The 21348-nt window shown below is 53.3% G+C and overlaps 11 protein-coding genes across 11 annotated transcripts; 6 read left to right on the forward strand and 5 right to left on the reverse strand.

Annotated features, from left to right (window-relative positions):
- Positions 1-174: 174 nt before the first annotated feature.
- SCP_0905570 (lipase) lies at positions 175-1456 on the forward strand (the record flags this gene model as incomplete). The annotated part of the gene is made up of 6 exons (XM_027761789.1): positions 175-448; positions 504-573; positions 628-741; positions 799-1033; positions 1097-1265; positions 1326-1456. The coding sequence occupies 6 exons, from the start codon at positions 175-177 to the stop codon at positions 1454-1456; spliced, it is 993 nt and encodes a 330-aa protein (XP_027617590.1).
- An 865-nt stretch (positions 1457-2321) lies between these two features.
- SCP_0905580 (hypothetical protein) lies at positions 2322-4344 on the forward strand (the record flags this gene model as incomplete). The annotated part of the gene is made up of 13 exons (XM_027761790.1): positions 2322-2490; positions 2552-2575; positions 2639-2653; positions 2714-2787; positions 2941-3010; positions 3071-3337; positions 3392-3461; positions 3516-3629; positions 3687-3704; positions 3749-3756; positions 3829-3917; positions 3985-4153; positions 4214-4344. The coding sequence occupies 13 exons, from the start codon at positions 2322-2324 to the stop codon at positions 4342-4344; spliced, it is 1218 nt and encodes a 405-aa protein (XP_027617591.1).
- Positions 4345-4714: 370 nt separating this feature from the next.
- SCP_0905590 (Cell division control protein) lies at positions 4715-7724 on the forward strand (the record flags this gene model as incomplete). Its single annotated transcript, XM_027761791.1, has 11 exons — positions 4715-4791; positions 4840-4886; positions 4949-5015; positions 5068-5312; positions 5370-5498; positions 5560-5951; positions 6002-6250; positions 6303-6737; positions 6796-7385; positions 7441-7522; positions 7584-7724. 11 exons carry the CDS (start codon positions 4715-4717, stop codon positions 7722-7724), a joined length of 2454 nt encoding a protein of 817 aa, XP_027617592.1.
- A 299-nt stretch (positions 7725-8023) lies between these two features.
- SCP_0905600 (Diacylglycerol O-acyltransferase 2B) lies at positions 8024-9967 on the forward strand (the record flags this gene model as incomplete). Its single annotated transcript, XM_027761792.1, has 14 exons — positions 8024-8148; positions 8226-8330; positions 8413-8559; positions 8625-8634; positions 8700-8751; positions 8812-8824; positions 8884-8912; positions 8991-9231; positions 9290-9322; positions 9378-9417; positions 9475-9589; positions 9649-9693; positions 9758-9848; positions 9901-9967. The coding sequence occupies 14 exons, from the start codon at positions 8024-8026 to the stop codon at positions 9965-9967; spliced, it is 1113 nt and encodes a 370-aa protein (XP_027617593.1).
- A 278-nt stretch (positions 9968-10245) lies between these two features.
- On the reverse strand, positions 10246-11358 carry SCP_0905610 (hypothetical protein; the record flags this gene model as incomplete). The annotated part of the gene is made up of 2 exons (XM_027761793.1): positions 10246-10269; positions 10327-11358. The coding sequence occupies 2 exons, from the start codon at positions 11356-11358 to the stop codon at positions 10246-10248; spliced, it is 1056 nt and encodes a 351-aa protein (XP_027617594.1).
- A 261-nt stretch (positions 11359-11619) lies between these two features.
- SCP_0905620 (hypothetical protein) lies at positions 11620-12581 on the forward strand (the record flags this gene model as incomplete). Its single annotated transcript, XM_027761794.1, has 4 exons — positions 11620-11715; positions 11793-12055; positions 12117-12139; positions 12202-12581. The coding sequence occupies 4 exons, from the start codon at positions 11620-11622 to the stop codon at positions 12579-12581; spliced, it is 762 nt and encodes a 253-aa protein (XP_027617595.1).
- A 2080-nt stretch (positions 12582-14661) lies between these two features.
- Positions 14662-16420, reverse strand: SCP_0905630 (hypothetical protein; the record flags this gene model as incomplete). Its single annotated transcript, XM_027761795.1, has 2 exons — positions 14662-16342; positions 16407-16420. The coding sequence occupies 2 exons, from the start codon at positions 16418-16420 to the stop codon at positions 14662-14664; spliced, it is 1695 nt and encodes a 564-aa protein (XP_027617596.1).
- Positions 16421-16643: 223 nt separating this feature from the next.
- SCP_0905640 (hypothetical protein) lies at positions 16644-18188 on the reverse strand (the record flags this gene model as incomplete). Its single annotated transcript, XM_027761796.1, has 2 exons — positions 16644-17766; positions 17818-18188. 2 exons carry the CDS (start codon positions 18186-18188, stop codon positions 16644-16646), a joined length of 1494 nt encoding a protein of 497 aa, XP_027617597.1.
- A 1074-nt stretch (positions 18189-19262) lies between these two features.
- Positions 19263-19674, reverse strand: SCP_0905650 (hypothetical protein; the record flags this gene model as incomplete). The annotated part of the gene is made up of 4 exons (XM_027761797.1): positions 19263-19320; positions 19376-19428; positions 19487-19581; positions 19632-19674. 4 exons carry the CDS (start codon positions 19672-19674, stop codon positions 19263-19265), a joined length of 249 nt encoding a protein of 82 aa, XP_027617598.1.
- A 423-nt stretch (positions 19675-20097) lies between these two features.
- On the reverse strand, positions 20098-20349 carry SCP_0905660 (hypothetical protein; the record flags this gene model as incomplete). Its single annotated transcript, XM_027761798.1, has 1 exon — positions 20098-20349. The coding sequence occupies one exon, from the start codon at positions 20347-20349 to the stop codon at positions 20098-20100; it is 252 nt and encodes an 83-aa protein (XP_027617599.1).
- Positions 20350-21021: 672 nt separating this feature from the next.
- SCP_0905670 (hypothetical protein) lies at positions 21022-21346 on the forward strand (the record flags this gene model as incomplete). The annotated part of the gene is made up of 3 exons (XM_027761799.1): positions 21022-21162; positions 21225-21243; positions 21303-21346. 3 exons carry the CDS (start codon positions 21022-21024, stop codon positions 21344-21346), a joined length of 204 nt encoding a protein of 67 aa, XP_027617600.1.
- Positions 21347-21348: the final 2 nt, after the last annotated feature.

The raw sequence follows: 21348 nt of genomic DNA on the forward strand, positions 1-21348 counted from the left end.
CTGAAGGAATCAACACCGTCTCCTGGTCAATATCACACAGGCATTCGCAGACCACATGGTGCATTCAAGAATCACCGAAGCAGCCTTCATGACTGTATAAAAGCTCACGGGGATCCTCCCACAGAGACATCGCAGTCCTCCCGGATTTGGTTCTGTGAACTTGTCTGAATCGCCATGGTATCTTTCCCCTTCCTTGGCATTGCTGCCTTAACAGCCCTGCCTGTCACCAAGGCAGTCCCCACTGGTCTCGATAATTTGGCCAGGCGTCAGGCGATCACCGCGCTCTCAGAGAGTCAGATCAACTACTTCACGCCGTACACTTTGTATGCTAGTGCAGCCTATTGCCCTTCTGCCGAGTTGGCAGTATGGGCTTGCGGAGTGAACTGTCAAGCTATTCCTCAATTTGAGCCCGTGGCTGCGGGAGGGGACGGTAACCTCGTCCAGTACTGTGAGTTTCTGCCCATCTTGGCTATTTCATTGATTTAAATCTGGTAAATCGTCAGGGTATGTGGGCTTCGACCCGACACTCGATAGTGTGATCGTGGCACACCAAGGGACCGACCCTGCGGCACTGTTTGTACAAGACGCTATTTTTATCTTCGATTTTGCCACTAACTGTACTCCCAGTCTCGCCGATCTCACAGACGTTAACCTCATCCAGGAGGCGCTGGACCCAACCCTCTTTCCTGGACTGAGCACCGACATCCTAGTGCACAGCGGATTCGCCAATGAACAGTCTCTGTGAGTGGATTTTACTATACTACGTATCTCCCGGCAGTTACCGACAATATCACCCAGAACTGCCGCAGACGTTCTGTCTGCCGTGCAGGAGACAATGGCTAAGTATGGCGTCAATCAAGTCACGATCGTGGGGCATTCGCTAGGCAAGTTTTCCTCTTTCCTGACTGCGTTCAATTTATCTGATCAAAGTGACACGCAGGAGCGGCAATCTCCCTTCTCGACGCCGTATACCTTCCTCTTCATATTCCGGACGCGGCGTTCACTTATATCGGATACGGCCTTCCACGAGTGGGTTGACACAAACTGAATGCACAGGCTGATTCGACGAACTGCGGTCTCAACTTATGCTTTACAGGTCGGAAATCAGGCTTTTGCGAATTATGTTGACGCAGGACTTACCAACGTGACACACGTCAACGACAAGAAAGACGTCATCGCCATCGTGCCGCCCACGTCTCTGGGTTTCATCCATCCGTCTGGCGAAGTACATATCGAGGATTGGGGCGATTGGGATGCATGCCCAGGTCGGTTTATATTCTTGTCGTGTTTTGGACTCGGCCCTGATATATTCTTCCGCTGAATAGGGCAGGAGAATCCCAGCCCTCTCTGTATTGTCGGGGATGTTCCGACTGTTCTGCAAGGTAATATCGTCGACCATCTCGGGCCTTATAATGGGATTTGGATCGGTTGTGGGGTGCAGACAATTATCCCTTGACTGGTTTGAAATGAGCACTGAGAAGCCCTTGGATATGAAATTGCCAGGGTGGACTTCTTTTAAATAAATAAAACTCTGGTTGCAGTAAATGCCTGCTCGCTCGCCAGATTCGTGCCATTTCTTGTTCGTGCACGATCCGGTTATACTTGATCCACTACTCCAAACAATAACGCACTTGTATACGGCAAGCATGAAATGTTTCATTCCGCAGAGCATTGCACGGTCTCCCACGCTGGATGTTCAGAAGTACGGTCAGATGTGGCGGCAAGGATGTCACAGTGGAATTACCTCCGTGCTTCTCAGGCCCCTCATCCAGATCTAGGCTGCATACTTAAAAGTTGTGCTGTTCAGAGTTGCCACCCAGTGGCCCTGTAGCAGCTGCCAATAGTGAGGACTCGGGCCCTATGAGCCCGTCACCTCACGTGACCGTGATTGAATGATGAATGTCATTGACTGAGTCAATCTCGCTGGTCGATGCGTTCTCTCCACACCACTTTGCTTATGGATCACCCAGCACAAGGCTATTTGAAGACCCTTCTACCATCGATTGTCGTGATTTCGATCACACGCGGTTTAACGTCTCAATATTCATTCTGCGGAGTGGTCACTGGCCCATTCCGGTATTGCGTATGGGAGGACTGAAGTCCGGAATGTTGGGTCTGTGGTATTGAGTGCCAGAATGTGGAAGAGAGTGATATGTCTACATATAATTCTATGTGTACATGTGTGTGATTGCATCTTCTTGTTTTGCAGTTCTGCTGACGTGCCCGCCAAGTTTGTTGACAAGGACATGACCTTGCGATTCTTGGGTGGAAGTGAATATGAACCGCAAGAGCGAAGGAGAGAGTGAATACCTGGAAGGATAATGAAACATAGGGACGATAACGAAGAGGACAAGGACGAGTCCGAGGAGCAAAACGATCAGGAAAAGGACGGGACGGGGAACAAGACGGCGAAGCTGATCTGCGTCCTGAAGACGTGGGGTGATGTGGGGGACAACTATGAGCTCCATGAAATATCTGCATCGCATTTACGCGAGTACTCAGATTCAGAGTTCTTTTCCTGTGGCGCTGACAATTCCTCGAATCACTTCAGCAGCCCACAATATGTTTAACTCGTGTTCGTCTTCCGCATGGCCATAGCATCTGACCTCTATGCGCTTCGATTCCCCCCGACTCTTAGGCGCAACTTGTCGCCGTGTGTCACCTTTGTCGGCTTCTACCAGGAACACTGGATGATGTGACACCCTTTCTCCAGACCAAGACTGGAATGGTGACAACGAAACCACGCAATTCTCGCAGCTTAATATGAGGCTCACTAGTGGCCGCTGTGTGCCTTTGGGCCCGGAAAAGTTGTGAGACCATTCAACAGATCTACATGCCTTCTATCGGCTTGGATGAACGTTGGCGGGGACCACCATTTCACAGTTTTGACTATGTCATTCGAAGCAATCCTAGAGCGATATCACCTCCTGAAACCTAAAGTGCAACTCGGAGACCACACGGTACGGTCCGAAGTCGTGGAAGCAGTCTCTACGACAGTATAAGAATTCATGTGGGTCCTATTTTCGAAGACATTGCAGCCCTTGCGGACTCATTTCGATCGCCATGGTAGCATTCTCAGCTCTTGATGTCGCTCTCCTGACGGCTCTACCTGTCATTAGTGCCACCCCTACTGGTCTCGATAATTTGGCCAGGCGTCAAGCGATCACCACGCTCTTAGAGAGTCAGATCAACTACTTCACGCCGTACACTTTGTATGCTAGTGCAGCCTATTGCCCTTCTGTCGAGTTGGCGGTATGGGCCTGCGGAGTTAACTGCCAAGCTGTTCCTCAGTTTGAGCCCGTGGCTGCGGGAGGGGATGGTAACCTCGTCCAGTACTGTGAGTTTCTGCCGTTATATTCTTTTCATCGATTTGAGTCTGTTAAATCGTCAGGGTATGTGGGCTTTGACCCGACACTCGATAGTGTGATCATGGCACACCAAGGGACTGACCCTGTGGCTCTGTTTGTACAAGGCGCTATTTTTATCTTGAACTTTGTCGCTAATCACCCTCCCAGTCTCGCCGATCTCACAGATGGTAATCTCATCCAGGAAGAACTGGATTCCACCCTCTTTCCTGGACTGAGCACCGACATCCTAGTGCACAGCGGATTCGCCAATGAACAGTCTCTGTGAGCGGATTTTACTATACTACGTATCTCCCGGCAGTTACCGACAATATCACCCAGAACTGCCGCAGACGTTCTGTCTGCCGTGCAGGAGACAATGGCTAAGTATGGCGTCAATCAAGTCACGATCGTGGGGCATTCGCTAGGCAAGTTTTCCTCTTTCCTGACTGCGTTCAATTTATCTGATCAAAGTGACACGCAGGAGCGGCAATCTCCCTTCTCGACGCCGTATACCTTCCTCTTCATATTCCGGACGCGACGTTCACTTACATCGGATACGGCCTGCCGCGGGTATGTCCACATATATTGACTGCACAAGCAGTATAGTGAAATAAAGTCTGAACTGATGCCCTCACAGGTTGGAAACCAAGCGTTCGCAAATTATGTTGATACAGGGCCAACCAATGTGACGCATGTCAATAACGAGGAAGACCCGATCGCCATCGTCCCGAGCATGTCCCTTGGCTATGTTCATCCTTCTGGCGAGATACATATCGAGGATTGGGGCGATTGGGATGCATGCCCAGGTCGGTTCACGTTCCTGTCGTGTTTTAGACTTGGCCCTGATTTATTCTTCCGCTGAATAGGCCAGGATAATCCCAGCCCCCTCTGTATTGTTGGGGACGTTCCGACCGTTCTGCTAGGCAACATCCTCGACCATATCGGGCCCTATAATAGGATTTACATGGGTTGTGGGGTGCAGTCGATTATTCCTTGATTTAGTTTGAGCTCTTGAGAGATGTAAATTGTTGCGGATTCTTTCCAGTGCATAGTGACCGATGTTACAGTGAATTCAGTTACTTGTAGTTCGCGCACGAAATTTATCTTGATATACAACAATATTGTATCCCACCATCTACACACTTTGAACCTCGAGCTCCTCTACAAACTTGTCGCCTCCACGTCGTTCGGAACATCCTGGAAGAGACTGGAACCTGTAAGAAGATAATTCCCACGGTCATGGCATGACGAAGCGCGCGGGCCTTCCAGCGTCCAGGGACGCGCGTCGCTTGACCAAACACCTTTTATACAGGGTCCGCCATCGCTTTCTCTTGTAATTTTCTACTCCTTACACCTTTACGGACGTCATGGCTGACCCCAGTGGTGCACCCCCCGGTCCTGGCCCAAACGACATCTCTACGGCCATCCTGAGGCCCAAGAAATCGTATGTATTGCGCAGTGTGTTTGCGAGCATCGCTGACAATCTTAGCAGGCCCAACCGCCTTCTTGTTGATGAGGCAACCTCGGACGACAACTCTGGTCAGTGACACGAATGTTTTTGGTCGGTTTGCTGGCGATATGAACTGATTACGCGTCCACAGTTGCAACACTCAACCCGGCCACAATGGAGACTCTCCAGCTCTTCCGAGGCGATACCATTATCGTGCGGTATGCATTCCGTTTCATTTTTCGTCTACTTTAGTGTTAATGGTAGTTTCAGGGGCAAGAAGCGGCACGACACCGTCCTGATTTGCTTGAGCTCCGATGATGTCGAGGAGGGCAAAATCCAGATCAACAAGGTGGCTCGAAACAATTTGCGAGTTAAGCTTGGCGACATGGTCAATGTGCACCCGTGCTTGGACATCAAGTATGGCAAACGTGTGCACATCCTGCCCTTTGACGACTCCGTCGAGGGTCTCAGTGGAAACATTTTCGATGTCTACCTGAAGCCATACTTCCTGGAAGGTCAGTATCCCCGACGCTTTAGTCTCATGCCCCTTTTATTAACAGCATGTTTTTCAGCATATCGCCCCGTTCGGAAAGGCGACACATTCCTCGTTCGTGGTGGAATGCGAACAGTGGAGTTTAAGGTCATCGAGACTGACCCTGCGGAGTTCTGTATTGTTGCGCAAGATACTGTCATCCACACTGGTCAGTCATTTCCTGCGGCTTTACTTGCGTGGCGCTGACATCACTACTGGTATTGTCGCAGAGGGTGATCCCGTCAAACGTGAGGATGAGGAGTCCAACCTGAACGAGGTCGGCTACGATGACATTGGCGGTTGCCGCAAGCAAATGGCGCAAATCCGTGAGCTCGTGGAGCTGCCTCTCCGGCATCCTCAGCTGTTCAAGTCTATTGGTATCAAGCCCCCACGCGGTATCCTCATGTACGGACCACCTGGTACGGGTAAGACGCTCATGGCTCGCGCGGTAGCAAACGAAACTGGCGCGTTCTTCTTCTTGATTAACGGCCCGGAGATTATGAGCAAGATGGCCGGTGAGAGCGAGAGTAACTTACGGAAGGCGTTCGAAGAGGCGGAGAAGAACTCGCCCGCTATTATCTTCATTGATGAGCTCGATTCCATTGCGCCCAAGCGGGAGAAGGTATTTTTAATAGTTACCATCTTGAATCACCGCTGACAGGTCTGGTGTAGACCAATGGAGAAGTCGAGCGCCGAGTTGTGTCGCAGTTACTCACTCTTATGGATGGTCTCAAGGCGCGGTCCAATGTTGTCGTTATGGCTGCAACTAACCGACCCAACTCCATTGACCCGGCTCTTCGACGGTTCGGACGGTTCGATCGTGAAGTTGACATTGGTATCCCCGACCCAACTGGCCGTCTCGAAATCTTGCGCATCCATACCAAGAACATGAAGTTAGGCGATGACGTTGACCTTGAGCAGGTGAGTACTGTTGTAGGGCTTCTCAGCGAAGTTCATGCTAATAATTTCGCAGATTGCTGCCGACACTCATGGGTACGTCGGCTCCGATATCGCTTCTCTGTGCTCAGAGGCTGCGATGCAACAAATACGTGAGAAGATGGATCTCATTGACCTGGATGAGGACACCATCGACGCGGAGGTGCTTGACTCACTCGGCGTGACTATGGAGAACTTCCGCTTCGCATTGGGAACATCGAACCCGTCGGCTCTGCGCGAGACTGTTGTGGAGGTGCCAACAGTCAAGTGGGACGACGTTGGTGGTCTCGAGAAGGTCAAGCAGGAGCTGCAAGAGACCGTGCAGTACCCGGTGGAGCATCCCGACAAGTTCATCAAGTACGGTATGTCGCCGTCTAAGGGTGTCTTGTTCTATGGTCCTCCTGGTACTGGTAAGACCATGCTCGCCAAGGCCATCGCAAACGAGACGCAAGCGAACTTCATTTCCATCAAGGTACGTCGATGTTTGTACAAGATGAGATAGAATATTAAGATATTGACGTCGGTCCCAGGGTCCTGAGCTGTTGACTATGTGGTTCGGTGAATCCGAAGCCAATGTGCGAGATGTCTTTGATAAAGCCCGTGCTGCTGCTCCTTGTGTCATGTTCTTCGATGAGTTGGACTCCATCGCCAAGGCTCGCGGTGGTTCGTCCGGCGACGCAGGTGGTGCAGGAGACCGTGTACTAAACCAGATCCTCACTGAGATGGACGGTATGAACGTCAAGAAGAACGTGTTCATCATCGGTGCGACGAACAGACCGGACCAGATCGACCCCGCGCTCCTACGTCCGGGTCGTCTTGACCAGTTGATCTATATCCCTCTACCTGACGAGCCTTCACGTCTGTCGATTCTCAGGGCGGCGCTCCGCAAGAGCCCGGTCGCGCCGGACGTCGACCTGGTGTTCCTTTCGAGAAACACCCATGGGTTCTCTGGTGCGGACTTGACGGAGATCTGCCAGCGTGCTGCGAAGCTCGCGATCAGGGAGAGTATCGAGGCTGACATCAAAAAGGCGCGGGAGCAGAAGGAGAAGGAAGATGCTGCCGGCGAGGATACGAAGATGGAGGACGAGGAGGAGGAAGATCCTGTCCCTGTCATCACAAGGTAGGTTTTTACTTGACCTGTGTGACGTACTGGCTAATAATGTTACGTTCCGCAGGGATCACTTCGAGGAGGCGATGAAGTTCGCGCGTCGTTCAGTGTCGGATGCGGATATCCGACGATATGAGATGTTCGCCCAGGTGAGAAACGAGCTACCGTCTTATAAATTGTAGAATCGCTGACTATCCTGTTATTATCTAGAACCTGCAACAATCACGTTCGTTTGGGGCAACATTCAAGTTCCCCGAGAGTGGCAATGCGCCCGCGGGTGCTGCCGCCCCGGCGCCGGCGGCAAATGCAGGGTTCGGGGAGGACACGCAGGACGACGACCTGTATGCATGAGTTGAAAGGACCCTCTGTCGACAATGATCGTGTTTTCTTCTTTGTGTTTTGTGCAATGTGCATTACGAGTACTCGAAAATGACTAGACCATTTTTACGGGATTTTTGTGGGGGACAAACGCTTCCGGGAGGTGACGCCATGGAGGCGATGTGTCAATGCCACTGCCAGACGTCGCCGGCGACTCGGAAGTCGACATAGGAGTTGATCTAGTTCTCTCTCTACTGCTCTCTGCTCTCGTTATTCCCTTTCTTCACTGTCTGAACATTTCTCCCTCTTACGTTACTCGTCTTACGGCCTACATGGAAGCCCGGAGAGCCTTTTCTTCGGCAACGCGCTCCTTGTCCTCTTCTTCTCTCAGAGAACGCCTCTCCAGCCTCACCACCACCCCGCTCCGCCCCGTCACAGCCCTCAAGACAAACATTGAGTTAGTACCCTTCGCCTCCTCCGTTTTTGTCCTTTCGGCCGCGTCACCGACTGACAGCGTACGCGATGTCCAACTAGCTTTGTGCCGGCCAAGATACCCCGCAAGAGACGGTTTCAGACACTCGCAGTTGCCATCTGGTCAACGAGCATCGTCTGGTGCACCTTCGTCTTTTTGATCCTCCTGTGCGTCTGTCTTTCTTCGCGTCTTCCGTTCCTCAGCGATAGCGGCGGGGAAGCTGAACCACTTTGGACGCGTTGCATGTAGTTCGTATCCCCCACTGTGGCCGTTTCTCGTAGCGTACCTCATATGGGCATTTTACGTCGACCGGAGCCCTGAGAATGGGGGCCGAATGAGCCCAAGGTTCCGTTCGTCGTGTTTCTGGCAGTATTTCGCCGACTACTATCCTGCTTCGTGAGTGCACCACCTTTGCTGTGTATACGCGCTCCAGCTGAGAAGCCCTGCGCCGCGCGATCAAGGATGCTGAAGGTGAGTGCTGCTTCATGTGGTCATAGTGAGAAGTGCACGCTGGACGGACGCGTCCGCATATGCAGACATGCGACCTCCCGGCGGATAGACCGTATGTCTTTGGGTACCATCCGCACGGTGAGTGGCATGCCGTCTGCACCGGAAGGCCTCTTCATCTCAGACGCGATCAATGTGCAGGTATCATCGGCATGTAAGTCCCTCGTTCTCGCTCTCCACGCGCTCCGTCTCACCACGCGCGCATATACGCAGGGGTGCTATATGCACATTCGCCACCGAGAGTGCGCACGCTGCCTCCCCCACCGTCTCCTGCGTCTGACATTCCGCCTTGTCCTTTCATATGTGGCTCTTGCATGCAGGCACAGGCTTCTCAGAGAGCTTCCCCGGAATCAGCCCTCATCTCCTCACGCTGGAGACGAACTTCCGCGTTCCGTTCTACCGCGAAATCATGCTCGCCATGGGCGTGTGCTCCGTGAGCAAGCGCTCCTGCGTGAACATCCTTAAGGGCGGCGCCGGGCAGGCTATCACGATCGTCGTTGGCGGCGCGGCGGAGAGCCTCAGTGCGCGCCCTGGGACTGCAGACTTGACACTGCGGAAAAGGTGAGGGTTTTATGGTATGGGCCTCTGCGGATTGGACACTAATAATTCATTAATCGAGATTGGGATTCATCAAAGTCGCGATTCAGCAAGGGTACGTATATGTTGTGCAACAGTGGTAGCGCTCTCTAAACGCAGGCTATATGCAGGGCCGATCTCGTGCCGGCGTTTTCGTTCGGCGAGAACGATGTACGTCCTTGATCGCCTCTCGTTAACAGCCGCACTCACGCATCACGGTGCCTGCAGATCTACCAGCAGATGGCGAACGAGAAGGGCACAACCGTCTATGAGCTACAGAAGAAATTCCAGAACGTGTTCGGTTTCACGTTACCGCTGTTCCATGGGCGCGGGATGCTCAACTGTACGTCCCTGCTGCTACGATTCTCACTCGTCCATACGGAGATGATTGTGCGCTGTTAGATAATCTCGGCCTCATGCCGTACAGGCGGCGCATCGTCGTGGTTGGTGAGCAGTCGTTTCTGGTTTTGTTGCAAGGTGCAGTCTGATGTTCGGACATCGTGTCGCGCAGTGGGCCGCCCCATACACGTAGAGAAGTGCGACAAGCCAACAGTAGAGGAGATCACGCACGTACAGACACAGTACATAGAGGAACTCATGCGGTACGTGCGCATCCCTTCTCCCCTTCTGCACCTCGCTAACGCGTCAGCATAGGATCTGGCACACATACAAAGACGAGTTTGCGCGGACGCGAAAACGGGAGCTAAGCATTATCGAGTGAGGCGCTGGCTCTGGTGGTGTTCATTCTCCTGTCGTTCGTTTGACCGGTCTGGCACTGTGTTCGTTGTTGTATGGTAGGCCCAGATGTCATTTGGTGGGACGCTCTGGTGACTGTGACTATTGCAACACGGAATCGTCCGCCTCGTCGGATTGAGAAGGTATGTTCGCCGACGTTGCTGTGTTGCATCTCCGAGGATGCCGTGCTGAGGGCGCGTTCCACTGCTATTGATGACACGGAGACTCGACATTGTGACCGTATATATGCGCCTCCTATGACCTCTACCGCTCGATTCCCAGCTCCACCTGGCAAGGGTATCGTCAATTCGTAATTTTTTGTGTAAGCAATAGGCGTCGACTCACTTTCGCCACGACATTGTCAATTTCATCCGCTAGTTGGTCAGTAAAGCTGGCCAAGCTTTTCAAACAATCGTAGTCCATCGCAAAAGCTGATCTGCAGTACGAACAGAAGTCGGTATCCATCGCCAGATGGGCCACGACGCTGGAGAGCGAGGGGTCCTCCACGGTCGAGCGATGGGGCTTGGCCGTCAGCGCCGCAGCAGTGTCAAGCAAGTACTGCCGCCACCACGCAGGCGCGCGCTTGATCACCGATTGCTCACCGATGGCAAAGGTCGAGGCGGCACAGTAACGGCAGCTCAACCAAAGCCAGTCCGAGTCGGCTTGCTTCAGCCACGCCAGCGTCCGCCTTGCCTTGTTTCTATCAAGGCGGTCGTTGGGCGATACCGCCACAAGCGCCGAGGCAGCCGCGCCGCATGCGCGGTGGTACTCGAGGAGGCGAAAGTAGGCGCCCGCACTGATGTCCTCCATCTCCGCGATGTAGACGCCGTCGAGCGGGGTGTCGAGCGAGTGCAGCGCGGCGGCACGCGTCTCGTCTTCCCAGCAGTTCCGTATCGCGAGGGCGTACACGCGAAGTGGGTCCGCGCGTGCGTGTGCGATGAACTGCGCGCTGGCGCGCTTTGCGGCGTAGTCCATGTCATACTTGCGCGCCGCGACGAGCACCGCGCACGCGGCGTGCGGCGTCGCGAGTTGTGGATCGTCCATGGGGTAGCAGAGGCGCAAAAGCGCGTCGAGTGTGTCGCTATCCTCCGTGGCGGTCACGACGGGCACTCCGTCGCGGTACTCTTCGTCGTTGGATGCGTCGAAGTCTGCGGCCTTGCGCTTCCGATTCTCTGGAACGGGCGGGAGGGAGAACATGGCCTCGAAAACGGGCGAGGCCTCGGAGAGAATGCCCTTACGCACAAAGAAATCGACATGGTCGGCGGAGCGCAGGATAACGTCGGCGCTGGGGTTGTTGAATGGGGGTGGACCGTCTAAGGTAGGAGTACTTGCGTTCTCTGATTGCGAGGTATCAGGTTGAGCGGTATTTCCTGACATGTTTTCTCTCGTGAAAGGATTGTATCTCCTGCAGTAAATGCGGTACAGCAGATTGTATCAGGCTGAGATGAGTGAGAGTCGACTCTTACCAGTAAGCTCGACTCACGTGCACTGTGACATGTGACTGAGGACCGGACGCCGCTAGCGCTACCCCGCATACCAAGAGGCCGCTGGTCGCCGGGCTCTGCTTATAATGATCACGAACGCTGCCGAGTGCCTCTCTGTTGAGCTCTACACGACGTTGTCCTCTACGCCGACATCATGATATCTGCATTCCGACTTCCAAGCCCACTCGCGCTCTGCCGAAAGCGCGTCGCTGCTCTACCCAACCAGCGCAGATGCCAATCCTCCATCCGTGTCAGTACCCCCACCATATCTACGTTGTGCAGCCTAACCTGACAGACAACGATCTCTGCTCGACTCACTTCTTGTAGGCTCTGCAGGACGCGTTCCGCGATCCTTCCTCGCCCTTCCACATACCCCCGGGCACAAAGGGCCCCGCGTCGCCCGATCCCCCAGCCGAGTCCGAGCTTCTGCACACAGTCGCAGCCTCCAACCCACCAACGGACGCTGAAGTCGCAGCAGCGGAGGGAGAGACGCCCGCCGCCGAGGGGCGCAGGAGGCTCCTCGAGCTCGGCTACGACCCCAGCAGCTTCTGGGAGCAGCATGTCGTGTGGGGGGACCACGACGCGTTCCAGTGAGTGTCCCCTTCTCTCGCCTAGCACTACGCACTCACTGCTCACGTCACACGCGTGAAGACACGTCAACAACGTCCGCTACGGTGCGTCCCCCGCCGCGCGCTGTCCCGCGACCGCTGACCGCTGAGCGCGCGAAAACACGCAGTGCGCTTCTTCGAGTCCTCGCGCATCCAGTGGATGTGTTCCCTCGGCGAGGAGCTCGGCGGCCCTGATGCGGTCGCAGCGATGCTCGCGGGCCGCGGCGTGTCCCTCATCCTCAAGTCCCTCTCGCTCCACTATAAGCGCCCCGTCGTCTACCCCGACACGCTCCTCGTCGCGCACGGCGTGCACAGCGCCGCGTCCGAGCGGCCCCTCCCGAAGACGCACTTCCACCTCCGCGGCGCGATCTGGTCGTACGCGCAGCGCCGTATCGTCACCGAGTGCGATTCGGTACTCGTGTGGTACGATTATGACAAGCTCGCCAAGTGCGATCCTGGCCCCCGCACGAGGGAGGTACTCCTCGGGAGGATGCAGCTGGGGCAGTAAGTTAGCCACAGCTGTTCGGGTACGTGTATTGGGCAGACTGGTTGGTGTACATACCTCGTGTGTGTATCTTTTGGACCAGTTTGTTCTCACTGAAATGTAAATCCTAATGTAAGGTTTAGGGTACCCGCCGATATTCTGGAAATCTTCGCGTCAGTAGAGGAACGTCATCTCCAGCGCTACCCCTCACCTAGAGTCGCGTGTCATGAGTGTCGTGAATAGTAGGGAATCAAGGATATAATCGTGGTCTCCATCCCGCGAAATAGTCACTTAGCAAAACATGCGACCATCGATCAGCACTGTTCGATACGAGCTTCTTAGGTAAAGAGTCCACGGTGCGCCAAGGATCGCGGGGACCAAGACGATCTTGTCTCGTAGACCCGCGCCAGAAATTCGTCTGAATCTGCAGTTGTAGCTACTCCATCGGCGGCTTTCTCAGCCTTGGCCGCAGTGCCTGGGAGAGGAGATACCTCCGCTGTGCCGTCGAGAAGCTGTCCATCTCCATATAAGACGGGTTCCATTGGGTTTCTCTGGCTCCGGACTCTTCCGCGATAGGAAGAGCCAGCGGCGGGTCCAGCAGAGGCAGTCTGAACGACGACACATTGCCATCGCCCAAGCCGCGGGTGGAGGATGATGGTGCAATAATGAATGTCCTCTTGAGCACTTGATGTTTTCTCTGCCGAAGACGCTGATGCAACTGGCTCGCCACGTTTGGGACTCGGTGGCTGGCAAAACGCAAATTAGTGATTTAACACGGAAGCGTATCAAGGATGAGCGTTTAGAGAAATGCACTCACCAGTGACATCCTCCTTAGGACGCAAGACAACCACGTAGGGATAGGATACCGAAAAGATGTTGATAATCAATATTCATGAAACTGCCGACCGCGTGAGGAACACTGCCGATGAAGTGAGGAGACAGTCCATTTGTTCTAACGCTTTGTCATAGCTGAAAAATGTGTAGAGGAATGGGTCAATGGTCGCTGGGGTCTTCATCGCGGACGACGACGACGGAGTGACCTGTCCCCATCTGGACGAATCTGTATTCTGCAGCTTCATTCACCGATAAACTGTCCACGATGAGAGAAATTATCTCTTTCGTATCCGCTACCGCCCAAGAAGTCTCCCGCGGGTGCTCCTAAGGACATCCATCATGGGTTCGCTGTTTACCACTTGAACTATAAAGGGGGGAGAAATTCATCCCGTACGACATCCGAATCGTGTTCCGAGTCTGATGGTGAGAGCATGAGCGAAGATGTTTTTTTGAGCCAGAGAAGAATGATATTCCATGTGACGCTGAACTTGCATGTGCGGCGCAGTAGGATGCGGCAGCGACGTCCTCTCGTACTGGATGCGCGAAGACTGGCGGCTCGCTGACATTGAACTGTTTGAGAAGAAGAGGTCGCTTGTGGAGCCACCATCCAGAATTAGCCGACTTTCAGCTTTGGCAAACAAACGACTGCACCCACGGGGCGCTCTAGCCTAGGTTCGAAGATGGGAAGTTCAGCCGCCCGGCTCACTTTGATTTGCTCGTAGAGTAAGGCTTCCAGGATCCTGCTTAGTACAGACAAGATCACCGATTATGTGGCACAAGCGATTCCGGGGGAAAATAAGAGAAGAACATGGGTTGCAGCATGGAGAATCCCGTTACACGGCTGTGTGGAATTTGTTCGGTTGCACCGTATATGAGATCGCAAATTGTAGAGCTTCGTAGCAGCGGCTCGTCATCCCTAATCGTCAAGGTTAGCAGCGTGATTTAGATGAGGCCTGAAATTTAATCGATAGACTCTGTGCTCGGGGAGCACTAGAGTCACGGTAGTTGCCATTACAGAGAATTGTCATGACGGGTATCGAAGCGATCACCGAAGAGGTATTGATTCCTGCTGGCAGTCAACAATGCTTCAGCTATCTGCGGATGCAAATCTTCGCACGACGAACGACCTCCAATGACTTGCGGCGTACGAGATCTGGCTGCGCAGCTTCGAAAGGGCCGTAGCACAGCTACAGACAATCATTCCATTGACACGCACAAGAACGAAATTCATAATGAAAACCACTCATCGTCACTACCTTGGAGGAGCATATCATGGCACTGGCCAAAAAAACCCGCCGCCCAGTTCGTCGCCGTCATCATCCTCCTCCTCCTCATATTCTGCCAGTGATGCGTCTTCCACAAAATTCTCGATGCCATCCCAGGTAACCGACGGCACAATTTCTGACATGAGAGCAACTTCGGTCATGTCTGTGTTTATGCATTTCGTGAGGACCAAACGGCGGACTTCTACGCCGTGATCGCAGCGCTGTATCAGGGAGTCCAGGAAAGAGTCCATGAAAGGACTAACATCGCCATCAAAAGCTCCGATCCAGACTTCATTCAGCTGCAGCTCCTGCAGCTTAGGGAAGACTATGACATTCCCGTCCTCTTCGCGAATGCCAAGTGCGAGTGGGAGATGTTGCGCCAGCTCTCCCCCGACCTGCAGTAGAGATACGTTCTCCAGCTTCCCAAAGGCTTTGACCCATAGAGTCTGTGATGCCATCGCGAGATCGGTAGACAATAGACTGAGGTTCTGCACTTGCACAAGTGGGCAATGCTTGCAGAACGTTCCGATCACGTCCGCTGCCTCGGCCAGGCGCAGATTGAACGTAAGGTCGAGGCGGCCAACTCCATTCCCCAGCGAAACTTCAAACGACTCTAGCGACCTAAGAGTATCGCAGACTCGAATAGTCAAGCTATCGTCGGAATGCTGCGGGCCTATCGACAAAGTGCGTAACTGGTCCGAACCAGAAATCTTCGCCGCGATAGCCGATGCGACCACCGCTACATCGCCGGGACGTGAGTACGTCTCACTTTTCAGAGAGATGGTTACGTCCTGGGGAAAAGAAAGATGATTGAGGAGAAAAGCGCTGTGTTTGCACCCCGCAACCAGCCGCATGGAGCGAAGGTGGGGTAAATCGATAACCTGACCAGTCTCTAGTACCCCAGAAACAACTCTTTCCAACTTGAGAGTCTCCAATAACGGGGTTGTTTCGAGAATTTTGAGCACATCCGACATGGGCGAGGGCGGAACAACGTCCCCTCTACTGAGATGAAGATGTCTCAGCGAATGAGGAAACATCGGCAGACTCCAACCAGTCGCAATGTGTCCTCGTATTTCAAAGTGCTGCAGTCTACGCGTCTCGTCGTGGTATAAGAAGGCAGGGTAACGAGTCTCTGGTAGATGGTGTGTATGTGGGCCCGCCTGGGTGATGATGAAAGTGTGCAAAACAGGAGCAGGTCCTGTCATAAGTTCCATGATGTTCTGGAGAGAGCTTTGCGGGATGATCAAGCGGAGCTGTTGGATCCGCGAGAAGTTCTCGAAGAGCAACGTCAACGCATCGGTCTTGCCCCTGACATCCCCCGTGGACACGTCGGCCATCACGGATAACATTGCCCCCCTCGAACGAGACAAAAGCTCCTTCACACATTTTGGACTAGTCAGCACGATGTGGCTCCAAAATCTGGGACATTCCAAAGCGACTGAGCGCCAGCGACGGCAAACATGGGAGACTTTGATCCACGAATAAGCTCGCTTGCTGCTATAATAAGGGTGTAGCCGATTCTGCTCCTCCTCTGCTTCAGCGAGAATCTCAAGGAAAATGGCGGCCAGTGTCTCTAGAGGAAGTCTACAGATTGGCACCAGCATGTTGAGTCTAAACTTGAGGTCCCATATCGCACGAGTATGTGTAAGAATCTGGTCTTCTATGAATTTGTGCTCAGTCGCATCACTAGACAAGATGAAGAGATGAGGCGCGAGTGATTGACCACTGAATAAATGAAAATCTCACGCACGCGAATAGACTCATCTTAGGAGCGCTCCGGAATCGTCAAGGGCAGAGTCGCGGAGAACGCTGGCGTAACTGGCCCAAGTACAATCCACCTTTTTGACACCAGGAAAACATGATTGTTGGGGACCAAGCCACCGGGATCTTCCGTCGGAGTGCAAACTTAATTGTACGTGGTATATAGAGTATACAAACAGCTGACTACTGTACTTAAACCTTTTGCAATTCGCCACTCACCATATATTCATCCCCCGTCATCCGCATTGTCGGTGTTATCTGAACGCTCCAAGTTGTACTGCGTTGTGACACTCCCAACGCAGTACCACTTCGAATCCTTCAGATGGCGCCGGAAGGAATCGGAGCGACTGAACTCATTCATGCATCCGCCATAGTACTCTACGCCATTGTGCATGTACGGCAGCACGCCCTCCACACTGACCCCAGCGCGGATCGCATCTACCTTGGGTAGCCCGCCGCACAACCACCTGCATCCTCCTGTGTGCGTCCGGATGTGTCGCTTCAGATCTGAAGGCCGTGTTGAGTTCATCCCGCAATACGGGCACTTGGTGGCACCTTGCGGCAGCGCGAGCAAGGGGCCGGCAAACTGTGCATTGCGCTGCATCGTCCGTCGGAACTGCGGTTGTGACGGCAACAACGCGACGGGCGAGGCGTCGCGCGTGTACGGCATGAACCTGTGCGTATGTCTCGTGCGCGCGCTCTTCCGTCGGAGCGCAGGTGGCGAAGGTACGTACTCACCGTCTGAGCCGTCATGCTTGGGTTCTCCCTCCGCACCTTGCTCCGAGCCCCAGGCCGGCTGTTGCGTGATGATGTTGACTCGTTTTCCGCGTGATGTGCGAGATGAGCGAGGGGCCACGGGCGCGTGTAGGGGTGGCGGCGAGCGGGCCACAGGAAGCGGTGGGGAAGGATCAACAGCCACTGAGGGCTGGTAGTAGTGCTGAGAGGCAATGTATATGGGATACGCCTCGGATACACCGGCGTAGGAAAGGTAGGTGGCCAGCTCTGATTCTGACGGCAGCTCCTGGCCGATGGTATGTGAGGACTTATTTTGTGAAGCGAGAGGCGCGACCAGAGAGGGTGAAGGTGAGGTACCGGCAGGTAGCGATGAAGATGGATGGATTGTCGCAGAGAGCGGGTCACAATGGTGACCAGGCGAGGCGCCGAGGAAGGTGGCGACTAGGGGGTAGGAAGAGCAGGTGGCCAGATCGTTGACGTGGAAGGGGCCACCGGAGAAGATGGGTGGCTGGTCTGTGAGTCTGTGGCCAGCGAAATGCATCATCGGCAGCGAGACTTCATTATCGAGGGTGTGGCCATGGAAGGGGAAGGCCGGCGAGGAACCGAGTGGGGTCCTGTACAGTAAGGTCAGTGCATACAGCAATGAACACAAAAAGGCCACGTACGTGAGCCTGAGCTCGGTGGACGGAGTGTAGTACATGGGGGCAGCATTAAAGTTCCGTGATGAGGAGTTTGAGGACTCGTCGGAGATGATAGAAGACGCGTCAGAAAAGGCCGCACATGGTAGCCCGTCGAACGCAGGGTCACAATCGAGGTTCAAATTGGTGTATTCCATGGTGGAGAGCGAGAGTAGGGGAGGACAAAGATGTACGGGCGGATAAAGCGATTGGAACATTGTGGGCCATGTTTTATAGCTTTTGAAGGCGGAAATGGCCAGAGAGATCGTGGCAAGCACTGCGTGCAGATCGCTTCCCCGATGTGACTTGTAGGCGCTCACATCCTCCTCGTCTGATCGCCGTGCGATGAACGCCGGCATCGACTCCAGCACGGGGTGCCCGCATCTAGTAGAGACGACGAGTGCATGGCTGGAGAGACATGCGGTGTTCAGACGGATCAGTCAACAGAAATCGAGCAGAACTTGGAAAATCGACCTACGAAGCTTATAAAGTCCAAGCAGCTGTCGGGGTTCGAACCGCAGGTCAGTCATATATATACCGTGAAGGGAAGGAGAGATGCCAAAACAGGAAAGTTGATCCAAATTTTCTCAAGGCTGTCGTGCACTATTTGTTTTGTGGCAATTCTGTCCGTGCTTTCCGCGCAAGTTCCTCCGCCGCCTGGCGAGCCGGCAAGAAGGATGACAATGACCAAGCGCAAGTCGTCTGCCCTTGGTCCTCGACGTCAGCACTGTGAGGTCTCCGACAGCCTCGGGCCGTAGCTAAAGTCGGATAACAAGATGCGATAGCCGAGGTGTAGAACGCACACGAGGAAGCCTCCGAAGTGAGTAAGAATCAGTCTCGAGGAATAAGTGGGATAAAATATTCCGAGGCTTCGGGAGCTAGCCTTATGTACCCCATGGTATACCTTATGTATTTACTGTCCAGTGACCGGGAGAATGTGGTTGAGATTTCACTGAGCTGGGCCCCAGCAGCTCAACACGTGTTTCACAAGAGCTATTAGTACATCGCCGCAGGCAGACTGGCAATTTGAAGCAATCTTCATGCTTAAAACGGGTATCCATGCACGCACCACAACGATGGTGGAGGAGTCGAGAGACAGGCTTCTAAAACCAGCGGTCGCCGTTCTTCGTCGACTTCAGGCATGACTTGTGAAATTCATGGGTACTTTCGGACGGCGAGGCGGCACCTACGAAGTTTCCACTGTGGTTCATGGATGAGCGCCCAAAGTACCGACTGAAGCAAGCGTGGTAAAGTCAGTACCCGCACCTACAGCCTTGGCGTACGCTGATGACCGTCCGACCCTTCGGCTTCTGCCAGCTGGACCTGCTGGACCTGCCCGAGCACGAAGACAACCCTGGGCTCCGGATGGTGAAGATCGTTGAGCCCGTCGAATGTCTGCTCCCATGTTATGATGGCTTTTGATGAGCAAGCCGTCAGAAGGCGAGCTCTTCTGCAGGGACGGGCATCCACATGGATTGGCCAGAGGGTATCCTAGGACATCATCCGGTTAGAAGAGTCGTATTTCTAGAGGACAAGGAATACGTGCGATAACTTCTCGTCCATCATCGAAACCGAGCGTAAAAATCTTGTTATACGAGCCTGCATATCATGTCACAATAGAAGCTTCCGAGATTGAAATCCACACAACTCCGTCTACCTTTTTGAAATGAGTACATCGCTGAGCTCCGACTGCAGTACAAGCGAGTCGCTGTGTAGCATCAACGTCAAATTTGAGGAAACGCGACGCATTTTCTAGAGCAATGCTCAATTAGGAGACGATACAGAGGCACGACGGCACTCACGTTCTTTTTCGTTGTACAACCACCGCCCATTTTTGAGTCTCATAATTATAGCTATATAATCTCTTTGGAGAGAATGCCCGGTTTTGCTGATGGAAGGAGAGATGCCAGAACAGGAAACTTCCCGAGTTTCTGCGCAAAGACAACAACAGTACTTGGAAAGTATTCGCGCGCCAGACACGGATATCCTGAGGCACGAAGGTTGAAGCAGAGTGTCAGTCTGCCTTTGGGAGACTAATTCGCGCCCCATTTATTCACAGATCAATAGACGGCAACTTTCATTACTTTCAATAGCCAAGCTAGCCAAGTACGATGTCCGCGTGCGCTGTCTTACTTCCCGCATCTATGATATTAGTATACCGATTAACCCGGCCGCTACTCCTCAATCTGCCGCATCCCTTAAGTTTATACGACATGAGAATTGGTTAATTCCTCGTCCTACTGCCCGACTACCCAACTCCAATAAAGCTCACCGCCGTCGACGAGCGCCGGACTCCTGATCTACGCGGTGGGGTACGTCCCTCGCATGGCCGTGGATGAGCGAGCCCGCGCAGCGGGCGTCATGATGCATCCGCGGACGGCTGGTGTAGGCGCGATTGAAACAAGAGGGGGCTGGAGGGATACGTAGCCTCAGATGATGATAATGCGGACGCTGGGTGAGCGTAGGTGGACCAAACGGGGGGACAGTAAAGGAAGAGCTCTTGATCTTGACGCGCTCCATGGTTCCGAGGATGCTGACTTGAAGAAGGGAAGCTGTACCGAATGTTCATACTGAAAAGAAGAAAGACACGGGCCGGGGACAGCCTGCTCTGGAGCATTCGCGCTGCCCTAGTCTCCGTTGCTGACTATATATGGCTATGGATGACAGTCGATCCATATCTAGTATATAGTCTGCATTAGTCTTGGTCAACTAGCGCATTTTTGGCAGGCTCCCACCTTACGGAAGTTTCCGCATCACGTGCAACCGTGATTCTGTGTATACGCGTCGCGTTGTCCAATGCATTCTCCTCTTCCTGCAGGGAAGAACGGGTAGCTAGGCTAATGATACCGTGTTTTTAGGACCTGAGTTACTTCAAAAAATATTTCTAGTATAGTTCGTAGCAAGGAAGGCCGGAAACAGGCCATGCTGCACAGTCTTGTAGTGAAATGGACATCTGCACCTCTTCTCCTTATCAGTACCTCCAAAGAACATTCCTGAAATAATAGGCAAGGATTCTGAAGGATGTATATTGACTTCTTAGGTTGAATATCAGCCACCCGGGCTGTCGTTGTCCTTCCAGCTTTTAAATTCGCGTGCTTAGCTGCAGTTGTTGTTTCCTTTTTGGGCGTAAGAGTATAACTTTGTTGATTTCCACGCATTTTTCCAAGTTATTTCCTCGGGAAAAAAGGAGTTATGCGTCCTGTGCCATATAGCGCTGCCCCAAGTTCAGGTTCAGCGTTAGGCAACACCCCTTCCAGAGCCTCACAGAAGTCGGCACCGCTTCTCGAGGCTAATGCTATCTTACAGGCAAATGTTGAATTGAATGAAAATCGAGTGAGCAGCGATCAACGACATCTCGAGTCTTGAGAGTTATTGAGATCAGAGTACACTTGCAGTCGATGGTCGAAAGGCCTTGTAGGATCGCTCGAGCACTTCCAATACCCTCATTATTACTGAGACAATAGTGCCATCAGATACACCATGCCAATGGGCAAAAATGACACAACAAATAAGCTAGCC

This window comes from Sparassis crispa (assembly GCF_003851025.1).
Source record: "Sparassis crispa DNA, contig_000008F, whole genome shotgun sequence".
Taxonomy (NCBI): domain Eukaryota; kingdom Fungi; phylum Basidiomycota; class Agaricomycetes; order Polyporales; family Sparassidaceae; genus Sparassis; species Sparassis crispa.